We start from the raw sequence: 18,210 nt of genomic DNA, 5'->3' as shown, positions 1-18,210 counted from the left end.
GTGGTCTTAGGACCTTAAAATACTTAATAACAACAAAACCCCTAAAAATATGTTGGTGGGTTGTTGGACCTCTGCCCTTGACTTGATCCAAACTTTTGGACTTAGAGTAGGGAACATCCTTATGCTTTAAAGGACTTGGCCAATGCCATTATTTGAGACTGGGTTATCTAGGCCAATGCCATTCATATGATACAAGCCTTGAGAGCCTCATTGGTTTATCTGTTATTTTGTCTTTGTGCTTAAGTTGTTATCTTGATCTTATTGTTTTTATCTGATGATTGTTTCTATGAGTTTGCCACAAGGAATATTTCATCTGATACATTTGAAGACACTAAAGACTGCTCGCTTTTGGAGTGCTTGCTTGTTAGCTATCTTTATTTGATGCCTTTGATCTTCATAATTAATTGATTGGATTCTTATGCTTGTTGTTTGCTCAATAGTCCAAAGAAAATGGGTTTCTATCTGACATTCTTGTCTTATGGATTGCATCTCATTGATCAGATCTTTTCAACTCTAAACTTTTAAATTTTTGTCTAGGATAGTCCCTTCATCTCCTCATTTCCCTTTTAAATTTTAAAATCTCTCCCTCATGTTAAAATCTTATTTGTTTATGTTTTCAACTTAGACTTGTTTTAATGAGTAGAAACTTTGGTCTTATGCCATTGATTTTCAAAATATTTTCTTAATCAAACTTGTGAATAAACTTACTTATATTGACTTTAATTTCAAAAGATAAAAAGAACTAACAACCTCATCTAATCCTTTTGGCCACTTTATGCCTTTTGCTTTTAAACTTTTCAAAAGAGAGTATTTATATTTGAGTTATCTTTGGTTGAGATATAATTCTCCCATTCCATTATATATTGATTATAAGTCTTCCCATTTATTAGGGGTTAGTGGCATACTTGTTAATTGAATCCAAGTTGGAGCCCTCCCTCTTAAATGTTGAAAATCACTTTTTATCGGTGGATGTTTGGTTGAGTATTCTCCCATTGATAACAAAAGATCTTTAAACTTTTCTTGAAATCAATCCCCTAGTCTTTGAAATTTTTACCATGAACTACGAGGTTTTGATCCTTCATTTTTACATTGATACGTAGGCATAAGACCGAATGTCTTGTCAACCACAAAATTGTAAATAATTAATTCTTTTATCACCCCCTCATTCTATTTTTTAGCAAACATCATTTTCAACTAAAACACTTGCACACAAAAAGGGCTCCCTAGGAGTACCTTAGACACTTTGGGTGCTAATGTCTTCCCTCTGTGTAACCAACCCCCTTACCTGTAATCTCTGACATTTTATTAGTTTTGATTTGAAAAATTCTTATCTTTGGGTTTTATTCGTACTTTTCCCTTTTTCCTTTGGAAACAATAAAAAGCGCACTGGCGACTCTGGTTTTATTGACATTGAGTTAGCCAATAGCTCTATGGTCATGAATTTACCGCTATGGTAATCAAATTGGATTGAGTGTTTTTTGGGGTTTTAATTGATAAAACCAGTTAGGACTTTTCCACCAAGATCAATTTTGATTTGGGGGTTTTTTGTATAAGATTTCACAACGAGGATTCAGCCGAGTGGAAACTTTGAAGAACGGGGTTCTATAAAAGGAGTAGGGATAGTGGAGGATCGAATTGGAAGTCTTGAGTCACTTGATCTTGCTTAAGATCAAGGGGAGAAAAGAAGTTAGGATCAACATCAAACATAAGGTTTAGGGGTTTCGATTGCTAAGTTTTCTCTTGTATACAACTCTTGCAAAGGTTAACTACATATCTTAATTCTACTTAAAATTGGGGGCAGACGTACCCATAGTGAGGATAATTGGGGAACTGCCTAAACAAATCTCTCTCTCTCTCTCTCTCTCTCTCTCTCTCTCTCTCTCTCTCTCTCTCTCTCTCTCTCACACACACACACACACACACACACACACACACACACACACATGCACTCTCTTTACAATTTGATAATACACTTAGTGTATAATTTGATAAACTGGAAATTTTGTTTATGTTGAAGTAATTCGAACTGCTTGATAAATTGCAATTGGTTTTTCATATCTTCAACACGAAGAAAAATCAACTTGGTGTTTATTGCACACCAAGTATTAGATAAATTGTTTGTTAATTTTTGTTTCATATTTTCTTGGAAATTGATTACAAAGTGTGACATTATTTAAACGATTATTTTGAAAAATATATTGATTTACTTTCTCATAAATTGTTATACATTTTGTTACGGTTTATACGCATATCTGATTCGATTCGGAATTGCTTTCACTTGCCATAGTAAATATTTTTAAAATAAAATTTTAATTGAAAAAAAAAATATTTGTGATCTATTTTGATTAATTAGCTAATATTAGAACTTGGAACCATAAGATTAATAAATAATGGAGAAATTGGATACGGAGAGGGAGAGAGAAAATTGTAATTATAGAGAGTAATTGAGGTTTCTCAATCAGATTAGTGAGCAAATACATGAGTGAACCAAGGGTGTCACACATGAAGGCTGCAAGAAGAATCCTAAGATGCTTAAAATGATCAACAAACTCTGGAATTCTATTTCCACGAGATTCTAAAAGTAAAGAAGATGAGATCACTTGCTTTTTAGATATTGATTGATGTGGAGATAAGGAAGATTGAAGAAGCACAATTGGTTACTTCTTTCAAGTATTTGGTTCCTCAAACTCATGGTCCTCGAGAAAGCAACATCTGGTGGAATTATCATCATGTTAGGTTGAATATATAGCAATATCATATGCATCTTGTCAAGAAATTTGGATCATATCTGTGATGGAAGAGATGGAGGTCGAAGTGAAGAAACCTCTGGTGTTGTATATCGACAAGAAGTCAGCCATTAATCTTGCAAAGAATCCAGTTCTGCATGGAAGGAGTAAGCACATTGAGGCTAGGTTTAATTTCCTAAGGGAGAAGGTAAACCAAGATGAACTTGAAGTGAGGCATTGCTCGAGCGAAGCACAGCTGGCTGGCATTTTCACCAAAAGATTGAAGATCGACATATTCCTAACCTTGAGAAAGAAATTAGGAACATTGCAGTCTGACTATGATTAGTTTGTGTTTGACAACTTGGATTATAAGGGGGTATGTTGTGATATAATCAAAGTTGTAAGCCAAGCTCAATTTAGTTAGGGTTAGGGTTTGTTATATTAGTTACTTAGTATACAAGTAACATGGTTGTATATATACATATAATTGTAATTTAGTAGCATAGATTTCAATAATAACAATCATTATTCTTCATTCTCTCTCTTTCTATCCTCACTAAAAATGACTCATGGCCTAATAATAAAATCTCATTTTAAAATCAAATCCAAAATCAAAAATTAAAAAACTCACAATTTTATAATCTAAATGCAAACACGAAGATCTTGAATGCAGAGAACCCTAAGGTACAATGTAGAAATTCTTTTTTCCATCGGTCATGTTCGCTACTTAGCCGCAAGTCAACCTATGCTGAAAAAATGTTCAAACTTTTTTTGCAAATTACTGATTAGGTTCCGTGGGTGTTGTCACAAAATTATGATTTTTCATGGTTACTGTTTCATTCCATACGGTGTTGCTCCCAGCACATGTGAACACGGAATTTACTTTTCTGAACAATCCTACTCAGAATGGTAATTTTTTCAATTACTCCTTAAGAATTAAACTTGAAGAATTTGTTTCAATTTTCAAACTGAAGTTATTTTTTATCTTTTTGAAACTTCAAATCAGGAAAGTTTCTTGGAGACAATTACTGATGCTTGTGAAAAAGTTTAAGGTGCGGGTGCTTGTTATTGAGGATAAACTTATTGCTATTAGAGATCCTTTCAATTTTCGACTTTTACTTCAGAAACATGTCCACTTGATTTAATTTAAGTTATTAATTAGAGAGAAGTTTATCCTTGTAAAGTTGTGTGTGGATAAAAATTGTGTCAATCTTATCACCTTGATTCTTATCCAGAACTAAAACTATATATTTTTGAACATTTTTACTTTTTATTGTTGATAAATATGTAATGATTTGTGTTAATTAAGATCATATTTGACAGTGTCAAAGTCTAAATGAAGTTGTCGAAGTAGTTTTCTTCGACAGAGTCCAACAAAGGCGGATTTATTAAGTGGAAGTCAAAGTTGTGGGCATTCGATAGGTAGTCGAAATGCATATATTACTCAGACAAATAGAGATAGTTAGAGAGATTGCTTAGTGTAAAATCAATATCAACTATAAATTGGAGACACCCTTTTTGTAAAAGCAACAATTCAGTTAGAATTCAATAAAAAAATCCTTTTCTCCCAAAACCCTAACCCACTCTCTCTTTTTTTCTCAAAATCCTTCATTTCCTCTAAATCTTTGTGCAACGGAATCATATTGCAACTAAGGTGTGGTTGAATCACTCAAGTGAAGAGTGGAGAACAAGAGACGCGATCAATCATAAATATTGATTCTTGTTCATCAAGATTGCTTTAAATTATCTCTAAGATTGGGGTTTAATTCCAACATCTGGTATCTAGAGCACTGGCTATGATTCTTGGGGAATATAGAACAATGACTTTTCATCCGAATGGGCACTTTCCAACAAATCTTACCTTCTTGAATGACATAAATTATGATAATTGGTGTAAGCGGGTAAAGGTTATCTTTTGCTATCAAGACATTTAGGATCTTGTGAAAAATGCAGTAACACCAATTTGCGAGAATGCCACAGATGAAAAAAAGGTTGCACATAAAGATTTGAAAAAAAAAGATTATAAATCTCTCTTTATAATTCATCAATGCGTTGATCAAGACAATTTTGAGAAAGTTGGTGATGTAAACTCATCTAAGGAAACATGGGACTTCCTGAAGAAATCTTTTAGAGGTGTTGGGAAGGTGGAAGAGGTGAGGATACAAACTCATGAAAGAATGTATGAATTGCTTCAGATGGAAGAAAATGAAAGTATTAGTGATTTCTTCACCAGACTAACGAGACTAATAAATCAAATCAAGATGTATGGAGAAGTGTTGACATCAAAATCAGTAGTTGCAAACATCTTAAAGTCATTACTTCCAAATTTTGATCATGTGGTAGTAGCCATAGAAGAATAAAAGGATTTGTCAAGCATGACAAAAGAAGAGGTTCAAGGTGTTGGAACAAAAATGGTTAATAACACATCCCTTGGATTTTGATGATAACAAAGTATTTAAAGAACAATTGGGTATACTAACATTTTTTCAAGTTTACAGGAATATATCATTTAGTACAGATGGAGAAATGCTTGAGTAATCTAAATCTGAAGATCAAACTTTGGCTCTGAAGATCACTTTTGAAGATTTTGCCTTTGATGGAGATCCATACTTTGAAGAAGTAAACTTTGAAGAAAGTCAACCTCTAGTGACCCAGACTCTGAAGCATCAGAAATCAAAGAAGAGGGCTCTGATGTGATCAGCCTCTGAGGAGTGAAGTCTGAAGGAAAGTCAGACTCTTAAGTAAAAACTCTTTTACGAAAGCATCTCTGACAGATTCAAAACCTTTTTGATTACTATGAAGACTTAAGGAAAAAAAATCTTCTTTGATGCCTGGGCCTTAACGGGTCATTCCTCTTGCAGAAAGGTGTTTGCTTGATGTGTATAATCAAGTACAAAGGTTATCCAACCTTCTGGTCAAAGTCTTCAACGTCCCTTTTCTCTCTTCTCTATATAAGGAGCTGCGGACCTAAGAAGAAGACTACGACACCACAAAGAAATACACTACAGACTTTGTTCATTAACATTCAAAGAGAAGCAACTCTGTTAAAATTGTTAGACTTAGAACATATTAACATTATGAATATGTTATACATTCTTAAGTCTTAGAGTCTTTCTAAGTTGTATTTTATTTACACCTCTGATTGTATATCAAGTATAAGTTATTACCCAAATCTCTTAAATAGTTTGTTATAGAGTCAGAAGTCTCTTGCTTTAGTGCTTGAGCATTTGAAGTCTTTAGCTTATGTGCTAGGTCAAGGAAGTCTTGAGCTTGTTGGCTTGAGCAAGGAAGTCTCAAACTTGTGTGTTTGAGAAAGGAATTTTTATACTTGTGTGTGTAAGCAAAGGAAGTCTCTTGCTTGTGGGCTTGAGTATTTGTAATCAGATTTGGTTATAGTGAGAGGAACCAGGATAAACTGCTTATGTTCTTGCTTTTACTTTCCTGACTTTGCACTTACTTATATTTGTTATTGTCGACTCTGATCATCTAAACCAGATTCTAGTTCAGAATCTGATAAGGTTATTCATAAGTAAACCAGGTTTTTTAGTCAGACTCTGAATCTTATGTTCAGAATTTGATAAAGAACATTCATAATCATAAATTAAAAAGGCCTAAGAAGAAAAAGATAACATAATTCAATCCTCCTTCTTGTGTTTTTCTCACCTTCACAAGGGACGCTTGAATCTCATGAACAAAGAATGGTTGAAAGATCTGCAAATAAGAAAAATGGTGATGTGGCTCTGCAGACATGGTCAGACAAAGAGAAGAAAGGCGAAGGAAAATGGAATGGAAGTAAAGGTAGAGGTGGCTACAATAATTCGACCGATAGTAGTCACCAACAAGAAGTAAATATGTCGAACCAGAGATGGTAACCCCCGTTTCATTTAAATTATTTATTTAACTAAATTCATGCTTTGTATAATTATTTAAATGAATTTTATATGCATTGGATTGATGAATTGGTATTTTGGCATGTTTGTGCTATGTTGGATTGGTAAAAAAGTGTTTACTTATTTAATTAAATAATATTAAAATTAAATAGAAAATATAGGTTTTGGATGGAAAATATAAACTAAAAATAAATAAGGGAAGTGGTGAGAATTATAAGAAGAGTTTGGCCAAGGTGTAATTAGTAAAAGGTTAAATTAGTTTTTTAGAGATAAAAAGGGGTTAATGGAGCTTTTGAGGGAGAGTACGTAAAGTTAGAGTTTTTGGAGGAAAAAAAGGCTAGGGATTGAAGAGGGAATAACTTAAACCACCAAGCTTAATCAAATTCAAAATTTGTTGCTAGGAATCTGAGGTAAGGGGGATTTCTCTAAATATTGTGTTAATTTCATGATGGATATGGAGAAGTCCTTAATCTCCATTAAATTTTTCCTTATTTTCTTCCACTATTGAATGTTTGATTATATGGATGAAACTATTATGATAATATGATGTGATTGATGTAATTATCCTGAATTTTGTGTACTGATTTACCATGAAAGTTAGATGCTTGTATTCATAAAAAATGGTATGAGTTGTGTTCTTACGGTTGGCATGAATATGATTAATAAAGTGTTAAAAGTTATGATTAATTGATGAAATTGTGTGTTAACCGCCATGGTCTCCAGGCAAGCATTGAGCCTTGTCGGTCGTCACAGGGGTGACGGTTGAGGGAAAGAGGGGATGACGGGTGTCACCCAGGTGACAGGCTACCCGTCATCGTGCCAGTGGATGCATTTTGGCCAACTGAATTGGATTTTTGGTGTTGTTTTATTGTGCGGTCGATGTTTGGATGATGTTTGGTGTGTTTTGATGAATTTTGGTTGATTAATTAAAAAGTTTGATTAATCTAATGATGTTGAGTTCTGTTGATGATGAGATAATTATGTGATGATCATATAATTAAGATTATGGTGGGTACTCCAGCTGTCCAGATTACTTTGATGTTGTTATTTACACTTAGATATGGAACTGTAAATATGTTGTTGAATTTTTATGGTTGTGCATTATAATGTGCATGCATCATATGTTGTCGTTGTTGTGAACAGGAGAGTCACAAGTTTCAGATGTTAGGATAAATGGTTTGTCCAAAGCTCAGATGAGGGGGATCGGGACTCATATGTTGGGACCCGGTTCGTATGAAAAACCTTTGTTGAGTTGGTACCACATGCATGAGTTGATTCTTTGTTGCATTGCATTACATAAAGGTTGTGCGTATGATTTTCCTGGGGTTGTTATTAAGTAATTGTTGTATCGATTTGTGTAATTGAAATGTATGAAAGTTGATGTTTCCCCTTAGGCTACCCTTGCATTATTTTATACCATTATATATTTTGAGCGTATTCTAACCCCTTTGTTTTAATATGGCATTTTATGCTCCTTCTTGGGGGTACAGATAAATAGGTAGATGAGTAGCTACTTTAGAGTTGAAGGATGGTGTTGAGGCTATTCTTCCTTTCTAGTATTATGTGCTTTAGATTATCGTTGCTTTAATCTGTAACATTGGGCAAGCGAACGTTATTTTTTGTTTTATTATGAGTTATTGTTGTGAGATTAAATGTTATAACTCCTGGTTTTGAGTTGTTTTGATGATGAAGGCATATTGCCCTGATTGAGTTTAATTTTAAATAAAAGTCATATTTGAACTTATTTGATTGAGTTGTTGTTTTTAATGATTTATTCTGCTGCGATGAGCCTAAGTAAAGGCGGACATGTGATGACAGGTGTTTTGAATTAAATTTTTTATTTTAATGTTACAGAGCAAGTTAAATATGGAGATTGTGTGAGATCCTATGTGAAGTAGTGTTTTATAATTGGTTTATTCCGTATTATTTTGAGTGGTGGTTTTAGGGTGTTACGTAAACAACCCACGAGCCAAAGCAATCATAGAGGTGGTGTTGTAGGTAGAGGAAGAGGTGGTAATAGGAAACTTGATAAAAGTCATATTCAGTGTTTCAATTATCAGAAACATGGTCGATATGCTAGTGATTGCCCATAAAAAAATAATCAAGAAACTGACGCAAGACTTGCAAGACATGAAGGAGAAGAGATGTTACTAATGGTTACAACAAAATATGAAGAGAGATTCAAGGACCAATGGTACCTAGACCCAGGATGCTCATCACACATGACTGGAAGAAAATATTGGTTGGTCAACATAAGTCCCTCGATGAAGAACAAGGTAAAATTTGCAAATGAAAATATCCTGGCTGCTGAAGGTATTGGTGATGTTCTTATCATGAGGAAAGATGGCAAAAGTTCAGTGATTTCCAATGTATTATACATACCATGCATGAAAAGAAATTTTCTCAGCATAGGGTAACTGATCTAGAAGAATTACAAAGTGTTGATATAAATAAGAAGATGAGAGTTCTCGACTCAAGTGGAAAGTTAATTCTGAAGGCACATATGTCACAAAACAGAACCTTCAAGATTGAACTTAATATGATTAAGCACAAGTTTCTGGAAACTTCAACTAGTAGGGATGAATGGTTATGGCATAACAAACTTCGCCATCTCAACTTCAAAGACATTAAAAATTTCAAGAAAAGAAACATGGTTTCAGGATTACCATAAATCAACACTCAAAATGAAGTAGGTGAACAATGTGTTCAGAAAAAGCAACACAATAACAGATTCAGCAAAGATGCAGGAAGTAAGTCGAAGGAAATTCTTTAAGTGATATTATATGTTGTGTGTAGTCCTATCCAGTTGGATTCAATTGGAGGTAACATATACTTTATCACATTCATAGATGATTTTAGTCAAAAAACTGTGGATATACCTAATCAAGAAGAAAAGTGATGTGCTTGAGGTATTAACAAAGTTTAAATATATGGTGGAGAGACAAAGTGGTCGAAAGCTCAAGACTTTGAGAATTGATTATGGTGGAGAGTATGTTTTCAATGACTTTACTATTTTATGTGACAAAGAATGGGTTATGCATAAGGTGTTGCCACCCTACACTCCACATCAAAATGGAACTGCATAGAGGAAATGAACATGCTAAGGAGTATGCTAAGAGGAAAGCACTTGCCTAATAAATTATGGGGTGAGGTTGTGTCGACTGCAACATACATCCTGAACAGATTTCTGACTAAGAAGCTAGAAAGAATCACACCAGAAGAAGGTTTGGTGTCAAGCCTATATTAAGTCATATGGATGTTTTTGGATCTATACTACATAGACATGTGCCTAAACAGTTGAGAATAAAATGTAATGACAAGTCAAGCCAAATGATCCTGATAAGATATCACTCAACTGATGAATAAAAATTGTTCGACCTAGTGAACAAGCAATTTGTGATCAGCAGGGATGTGATCATAGATGAGCTTAAGGAGTGGGACTGGACTGAAAAACATTAAGAAGGATTCAATGAGAATCTTATATGATGAACTAGCTAGTGACGCTAACAGAGAAAATTGATTAGAAGAAGTCAGAGGTCAAGCAGGCACAAGCAGACCTCAAAGAACAAGAAACGTGCCTGCAAGGTTACAGGAATGTGTGATTACATCGCATGATGTGGTCGATGATGAAGGTGAACTAGTTCATTATGCTTTCTATGCATATATTGAGCCGGTCAATGTAACTAAGGAATTGAAGGACTTGAAGTGGATGCAATGATAGAGGAACTGAAGTCCATATAAGTAAACAAAACATGTTCACTAGTCGAATTGCCCACAAGGAAAAAAGGCAATTGATGTGAAATGGGTTTAGAAAGTAAAGTTGAATCCAAAAGGAGAAGTAACCAGACCCAAAGTAAGACTTGTAGTCAAAGGATTTCTTCAGAGAGAAGGAATTAACTTTGATGAAGTCTTTGCACTAGTTGCTAGGTTCTAAACAATCATGATGGCTCTTGGTATAGCAAAGATATACAACTGGTATGTGTGTCAGATGGATGTGAAATGTGCATTCCTGAATGGCCTTTTAGATGAAGAGATTTATGTAGCACAACCAGTTGTTTTGTGAATCAAGGCCAAGAAGGAAAGGTATACAGGTTGCATAAAGTCATGTATGGACTCAAACAAGCTCCAAGAGCTTGGAGTAAAAAGATAGATGGATTTATAAGGGAGAGCGAGTTTATAAAGTGCACAACTGAGCATGGTGTGTATGTCAGAAGAAGCATGAGTAAACTTCTTATACTATATCTCTATTTCGATGACATGTTGATAACAGGTAACTGCAAGAAGGAGATCAGAGATTTCAAACATGACTTAAGCAAGGAGTTTTAAATGTTTGACTTGGGAAATATCTCATAGTTTCTTGGAATCGAATTATACAAGATTAGTAAAGGCTTAATCATGCACCAAATAAGATATGCAAGTGACATACTCAAAAGATTTGAGATGGAAGAATGCAATGCAACCTCGACACCGAAACAAGATTGCAGCTGACAAAAGACCCAGACGAAGATGAGGACGATCCAACTCAGTATATAAGACTCATTGAATCATTAAGATACCTTTGTCACACAAGTCTTGATGTAGCATACAGTGTAGGTATGGTGAGTATATTCATGCAAAGGTCAAAGGTATCACGCCTTGCAGCCTCAAAGAGAATACTAAGGTATATCAAAGGAACTATCGATTATGGAATTTTGTTTCCTGCAATAGACGAATGAAAAGAATGCAAACTTGTGGGATACACTAACTCGAGTTGGTGTGGTGATGTTGAGGATAAAATATCCACAGCTGGTTATGTGTTTATGTTAGGTGGTACACCAGTTGCTTGGAGTTAGAGAAAGGAACATATTGTAGAATTATCATCATGTTAGATTGAATACATAATTGTCTCTCTATGTGCATGCCAAGCAACATGGACGGTGAATTTGATCGAAGATTTTACGAGGAAGAATCATGGGGCAATGACCATGAAGATCGACAACATGCCAGTTATCAACTTAGCAAAGAATCTGATAGTACATGGAAGAAGTAAGCACATCAAAATAAGATTTCATTATTTAAGAGAACAAGTAGCGAATGGAAGCTTGAGCCTGGAACATTGCAGATCAGAGAATCAAATTGCATACATGATGACGAAGGTTGTGCAGGTCGAATTACTCAAGAGATTGAAAATAATTATGAATGTAGATAGCTTAGACACAATGAATTAGGTGGTGTGTTAAATGTGTAATCATTTGTATTAAGTAAGATTGTATTCGACAGTGTCGAAGTCTGTATGAAGTTGTCGAAGAAGTTTTCTTCGACAGAGTCCAATAGAGTCGAATATTTTAAGTGGGAGTTGAAGTTGTGGGTATTCGATATGTAGTCGAAATACACATTGTACCTGGTCAAATAGAGTTAGTTAGAGATATTGTTTGGTGTACAGGCAATCTCAGCTATAAATAGGGAGACACCCTTATTTTTAAAAGCAACAATTCAGTTAGAATTCAATAAAAAATCCTTTTCTCCCATAACCCTAACTCACTCTCTCTTTTCTTCTAAAAATCCTTCCCCTCCTTTAAATTTTTGTGCAGCATAATCATCTTGCAATTAAAGTGTGATTGAATCACTCAAGTGAAGAGTGAAGAACGAGAGACACAATCAATCAAAAAGATTTATTCTTGTTCATCAAGATTGATTCAAATTATCTTCAAAACTACGATTTAATTCCAACAATTGCCAAGTTTTGTTCTTTTTTGGAAATTCTGTTTATGAATTAAAAATATTATTTGTTAAATATTAGTCATTGAAAACCGATTATGATATTATTATGGATGTTCACTATGAAGCACGGACACCTCCTGGTGTGGTGTGAAGTCAGTCAGGTCTAAAGTGTTGGATATTTAATATGATGAGTGTGAATGAGATTAAAGAATTTATTGATGAGTGTGAATGAGATTAAAGAATTTATTGGTTTTGATTCACTTTTTCCAACTATGGATAACTTGAAAAAGTCTGTTGATTCTTCTAAATTGTTTCAACGGGAATTATCATGTTAAACCTACTAAACTCAAAGTCAAGAAATTGGCTAATGGTGATTTTGTGAATGATGGATTAAATGGATCAGTTCAAGAAAATTCAGTATACAACTTTATATTTTAGTTTTGTAAAATGCTTATCAACAATTTATATATAGTCTAAAATATCAAACGGGAGAAAGTATAACAGTTCAGTAAAACTTGAAGTTCATAACCATTGTACTGAACTTAGTGAACTAACAATTTAGTTCAATTCGATTCAAGATAAAATGAAATGGTTTGATTCGATTTTGATGAACTTTTATAACGATTCTGATTGGTTTTCTAAAAAAATTATATCACCAAGAATCCTACTCATCTATTTCAACAAAAAGTTACCAGGGCAATTCCCCTTAGACAACTAATCTGACAGGTAAAAACCATTTAAGACATTTCAAAAGTTGAGAAGTTCATAGTGTGAAGAGGGTTGTGTAATACAAGCAAAATAGCATATCCCTATCTGCTCCATTCATAGTCTCCTCCATATTTGGGGTTGGCATTGCGTGCCACACTCGCCGCCGCCACAGAATATTCCGGATTTATCGAGTCTGCAAAGGTATGCCAACCAAGTAGGTACGGCATGATGAACTACACACAAGAAAACCAAAAACATGATCAAAATAAGTTAAATATTAATTAAATTGAACACATTCTTTTTCAATCGATACGCAGAAAATCTAAACACGTTTATTAAGACTTCATTTTTTCTAATGAAGATAAGTTAGTTTTGTCACAGCAAACTTTCCATTGAACTACCAGAGAATCTCGCCACAGCAAACTTTCCATTGAACTACCAGAGAATCTTGTCACAGCAATACAAATTTTGCAATTAGAAGTCAGAACGAGATATACCTTGAAAATTGCGCTCAAAACTGATAACTCTGATTTTGTTACGGGGAGAGTGATGCTTTCTTCCAAGTTCGCAAGGTTGTTTTGAACACCTTCGAAAAATGTCACAGTAAAATAAGTACTCAAGAAAATATTAATAAATTTAACTCTTCATTTATATTGCACATTGGCATTAAAAAAGATAAGTTCAGTTATCGCAAACTAAGGCTCATGAAAGAAAGAGGATTACCGAGATTAAAGAAGAATCCAGAACCATCCGGAAAAGGCTCAACTTTCAAAACTTTTTTGACTTTGCCTTCATCGCTGCATAAAAGACAATTTTGGAAGTGAATATAGAATCATAGCAACCAATTCCGTTAAACCAGCTCAGTCGATAGTCGTGCAGGGCATCCGACTACAGGGGCATGAGTTCTTATAACACACCAATCTTTAGGAAGTAAGCATAGAAACTACCTTTTTCCCTTGTAAGGATCATGAAAAAATTCACAACGGTCCCTTGCACCAAGGCTAATCACACTTCCCATTTCATCCACCGATAACGAGAAAACCTGCATTCAAGTAAACTAGATAATGACCTTGCGTTTTAACCTAGAAAACCAACCTCGGAACTCTAACAGATAACCATACAAAAAAACTTTCAAATCAGAGATTAAAACCATAACAAACTCCTTCAGGTTTTGTCAGAAAAAACACTTGCATACTCGAAGAGTAACACTCTCAAACAGTTCAAATTCAACCCAAAATTCATCACTAGTATTCTAATTCCAATTCTAATCCTAATCAAATGGCATAAATGGTTATATTGTGGCACAATCCATGTCTTTTGTTTTCAATAAAACAAGCATAATTCTCTCAGAGTACATAAGAACTTCTCAACTTGCAATAACAATTAAAGAAACAAACTGACCTGTTTTCTATTCCAATCATACTGGCGCGGACCAACCGATGGGGCAAACTGAAGCAGCACATAACCATCCTTAGATATCTTATATGCCCCTGACTACAAAATTCACCAAAAGCCTCCCACATTAAAAACATTCAATTCCAACTCCACAAAGAATACACCACAGTCCAACAATAACCAGCGCAATCAAAACTAAAACACACCACCACACGCCCCCAAGACTGAACATCTGGAGCGTGGAAATAAATGGTGGGTGGCCCGATAGCAGAAACCTAATAATAGATGGCCTAACAGATCTTAAACAAGGCTTTGGCCATCTTAAGAATTACCCATCCCTACAAAATTGACATGTAAGGGAAGATTGCTCTCACTTATAGACACATGCTCAGACTATATACGGTCCGAAATGAGACTCTTAACACATAATGTGTTACCCTACAATGTTATAACTTCAATTTGACAACAATTTGTACTAAACTGCATATCGCGGAACAATAGCCGTTTATCCAACACTGTCATACTTACATCCAAAGGCATGAACTCCGGCGGTCGAGGAGTGATAGTGAGAGCAGCCTTCCCCTTGTAAATGGAATGACCAACATAAACCCTAGGTGGTAAAGCTCCAACTGAAAATCCACACATACACATGAAACATGAAACATGAAACATGAAAACAAGTTAGTGCATTACATAAACAAACATATAACAAACAACCCTTTCCAAATCCTTAGTTTCACTGACAACCCATTTCATTATCCATAATTTTTATTATATTTTATTTTTATTTGCCTCCAAAAAACAATTAAAAAAATGATTTTTAAAAAATGGGGTTTAGTTATTTCTGAGTAACGGAACAAGTTTAAGAGAAAATGGAACGGTTAAAGAAAATAAAAGGGAAGATAGAAAAACCTGAAGGGTTGTTGTTGGGGGTTGAAGTGGGAATAGAAGGGTTGGTTCCAGTTTCAAAGACGTCAGAGTGGCGGCATCTGATAGTTAAGGGTTTGAAAGGAAGAGAGTTTGTTGTTGGAGATAAAGAGAAAGTGTTGTTTGTGAAAAGCTTAAGGAAAGAAAAACGAGAAGTTGAAGAAGAAGAGAGCGACGGTGCTTGTGAGTGTAGCTGTAAATGCAAATGCGACATCTTCGCTACTTTTCAGTTTCTGTGTTTGAAAGTCTCAATGAGTAAACAAGATATATGAGACAAATATTTGAATGGAAGAGTTTTGCTAAGGCAAGAAAATTATTTTATTAATGGAAACTTTTATTTTGCTAGAGATTTAAAATCTAATAAACTTTTTTCCTCTTTATAATTATTTATCTAAATTTTGAAATTTTAATAAAAGGAGAATAAAAAAAATTTAAGTTAGTTGTCATCGGTTTTTCTCTTTTCTCCGTCTCTTTTTCTCTCTTCTCTTTTTTTTACCACCACAATCATCCATCTCCTTCTTTATTTTTCTATTCTCCTTTAATCGATATTAGATCTTCAAAAATCTGATGGAGATCTACACTCTAATGGTTAATGTTATTTATTCAAGTATTTCCCTTTTCATATAAGTAAGAAGAAAAATCAAAAGGAAAGAAAATGTATGACATTCAGGCCTAAAAAATTAACACCTTGATCAGGTGAGTAAGTCTTTATATAGTGATTTTCTTAGGAATAATCAATTATGGCATGACCACATGCTAAAACTACTTGTTTTCTTGTATGATAGAGTTTTGTACTAATTAAACTAAGTTTATGATTTTATATATGTTTAGGTGAAGAAAGAAGTATTAATTAAGTTTGCCTTATTAGTTAAACCTAGTATGATATCATCTCTTTTAAGAATTTAATCCATTTTTTGATTAAGTTGTTTTCTTTCTATATTAAAAACAAAAATGTGTGGTTGATCTGACAGAAAAGAGCAGTGGTGATCTTAGAAGTATTGTTGCATTTTTCTCTAAAAGGTGTTTGCCACCTAAAGGTGAAAGTGGGAAACCTATTGAAACTTCACGACTAACAGCCTTGAAATCATGTTCTGCCATTTAAGATCCACAATCCAACAGATCACATAATATCTAGTATTTGTTATTTACGGGAAGAATGGCATTTTCACTGCTTATAGACTTTTTGTAAAAAAAATAGAGATGATGGTTGTGCCTGACGGTCTTTCACCCCTATAAGAAAGTTTTTTAATATCATTTGTCAACATTATCTCATTTTTCTGTAATATTGACTATATTGTAAAGTGTAATGTTGTTTACCAACATTTTCTGAGTCTCTTTTGATACCCTTGACTAAATGTTATGTTATCAAATGAAAGGATAATTTTAGTTCCTTAAATCTTATTCAGTGTTTTAGTCCTTTCTTATAAGATTTACAAAATAAAAACAAGCATAAACTGAGGATTGAACAAATAAAATGATTCACTAAAGTGTTTCCCTATGAAGAGTTGTATTTTTTACGCATTGTTAACGATTTTCCAGAGTTTTTAACTTTCGAAAACAAAACCCACAATTTAAATCAGGTTTTTAATACACCTGCTAAGTCAGACTTGTACCTTGAGTCTTGCTAAAAAGCCACGTCAGTAAAACTTAACAAATTTTGTCAAAATTTAAGGTAAAGGATCAAATCGGCTAACATGACTGTTTTTAAGGGACTAAAGTATAACAGTTTTTTAGTTAAGAGACTAAAGTGAAATATTAAATTAAGTTAAGGGACTTGGTGACCAATTATGCCAAAGTTTTATCTTATTCACAAAGTTGACTCTATAATAACTTAATTGAAAAAGTTCTTTCAAGGGCGCCTAAAGTTTATCTAGATAGGTGAGGTGGTATGTGTAACAACCCAATTTTTAGTATTTAATTCTTATATTATTGTTATTATATTTTATTTTACTTATTTGGAGTGTTAATTAATTAATTGGTTGTTAGGTAGTATAATAATTGATTATATTAATTAATTTGGTGTGTTAATTAATTATTTTAGTTGATATGAGATATAATTGAATAATTAATTATATTAATTAACTTGGTGGATATATTGTGTTAGTTTAATTTAATTGAACTAATTAGAGATATTTTAATATTAGGTCTTATTGGGCCTATTAATTAAATTAGAGGTATCATTCTTTAAGCCCAAATATAAATACTAGAATAGTAAGAGGAGAGTGAGAAGTAGGATTCATTTGATCATTGACGGCAACAGAGAAAGAAAAGAGGAAAAGTAAGGAGAAGAGGGGAAGAACAAGAGAGAAGCTAAGGTTTTCAGAAAATTGAAGAGGTAAGGGGGAGAATCCTTATTATGATGGGTTAGTATGATTGGGTCAATGGGTAGAAATATGTTTAGGTTGAAATCCCTAATTCTTATGATTTTGAAATTATTAGGTTTTGATGAGTATTCGTGATTTGTGGTGATCTAATTGTGTTAAATCTGTATATTAACTTTATACACTTAGAGTATTGTATGAGTTATAATTTTCTGAGCGTTTGGATTTTTACGGAATCGAAATCGGAGGTCCGAAAGTCCTCCAACGATGAAAAACACAGAAAATTCTGCATTCTGTTTTGTGTTAACGCAGGAATATCATTCTGTTTTGCGTTAACCGGTTAACCAAAAGCATTAACCGGTTAACACTGTTAAAAACTTGTTAGAAATTGTGTTCTGTTTTGCGTTAACCGGTTAACACTGTTGAAATCTGCCAGAAAGTGCAATCTGCCTCGCGTTAACCGGTTACCTCAAAACGTTAACCGGTTAACACTGTTGAAAAATGAAAAATTGAGGATTTTAAATGCTGTAATCATTTTGAAAT

The 18,210-nt window shown here is 33.8% G+C and overlaps 1 protein-coding gene across 1 annotated transcript; it reads right to left on the bottom strand.

The window, feature by feature from the left end:
* Window positions 1-12,888: 12,888 nt before the first annotated feature.
* On the bottom strand, window positions 12,889-15,664 carry LOC127075233 (single-stranded DNA-binding protein WHY1, chloroplastic). The gene is made up of 7 exons (XM_051016721.1): window positions 15,332-15,664; window positions 14,948-15,048; window positions 14,426-14,518; window positions 13,972-14,066; window positions 13,748-13,821; window positions 13,522-13,610; window positions 12,889-13,257 (listed from the first exon to the last, which is right to left on the bottom strand). The coding sequence occupies exons 1-7, from the start codon at window positions 15,558-15,560 to the stop codon at window positions 13,126-13,128; spliced, it is 813 nt and encodes a 270-aa protein (XP_050872678.1). The 5' UTR covers window positions 15,561-15,664; the 3' UTR covers window positions 12,889-13,125.
* Between the last annotated feature and the right edge of the window lie 2,546 nt (window positions 15,665-18,210).

Source organism: Lathyrus oleraceus, chromosome 4 (assembly GCF_024323335.1).
Source record: "Lathyrus oleraceus cultivar Zhongwan6 chromosome 4, CAAS_Psat_ZW6_1.0, whole genome shotgun sequence".
Lineage (NCBI taxonomy): Eukaryota > Viridiplantae > Streptophyta > Magnoliopsida > Fabales > Fabaceae > Lathyrus > Lathyrus oleraceus.
The sequence above is the reverse complement of the archived record's forward strand: the minus strand, read 5'-3'. Positions and strand labels throughout refer to the sequence as shown.

What these genes read in the sequence shown, in the direction of transcription:
- LOC127075233 (XM_051016721.1), bottom strand. Translation starts at nt 15,560, where the DNA reads ATGTCGCATTTGCATTTACAGCTACACTCACAAGCACCGTCGCTCTCT. An exon ending in ATGATTGGAATAGAAAACAG is followed by an intron (nt 14,067 to 14,425) that starts GTCAGTTTGTTT and finishes ACTTGAATGCAG; the next exon opens with GTTTTCTCGTTATCGGTGGA. An exon ending in GATCCTTACAAGGGAAAAAG is followed by an intron (nt 13,822 to 13,971) that starts GTAGTTTCTATG and finishes TCTTTTATGCAG; the next exon opens with CGATGAAGGCAAAGTCAAAA.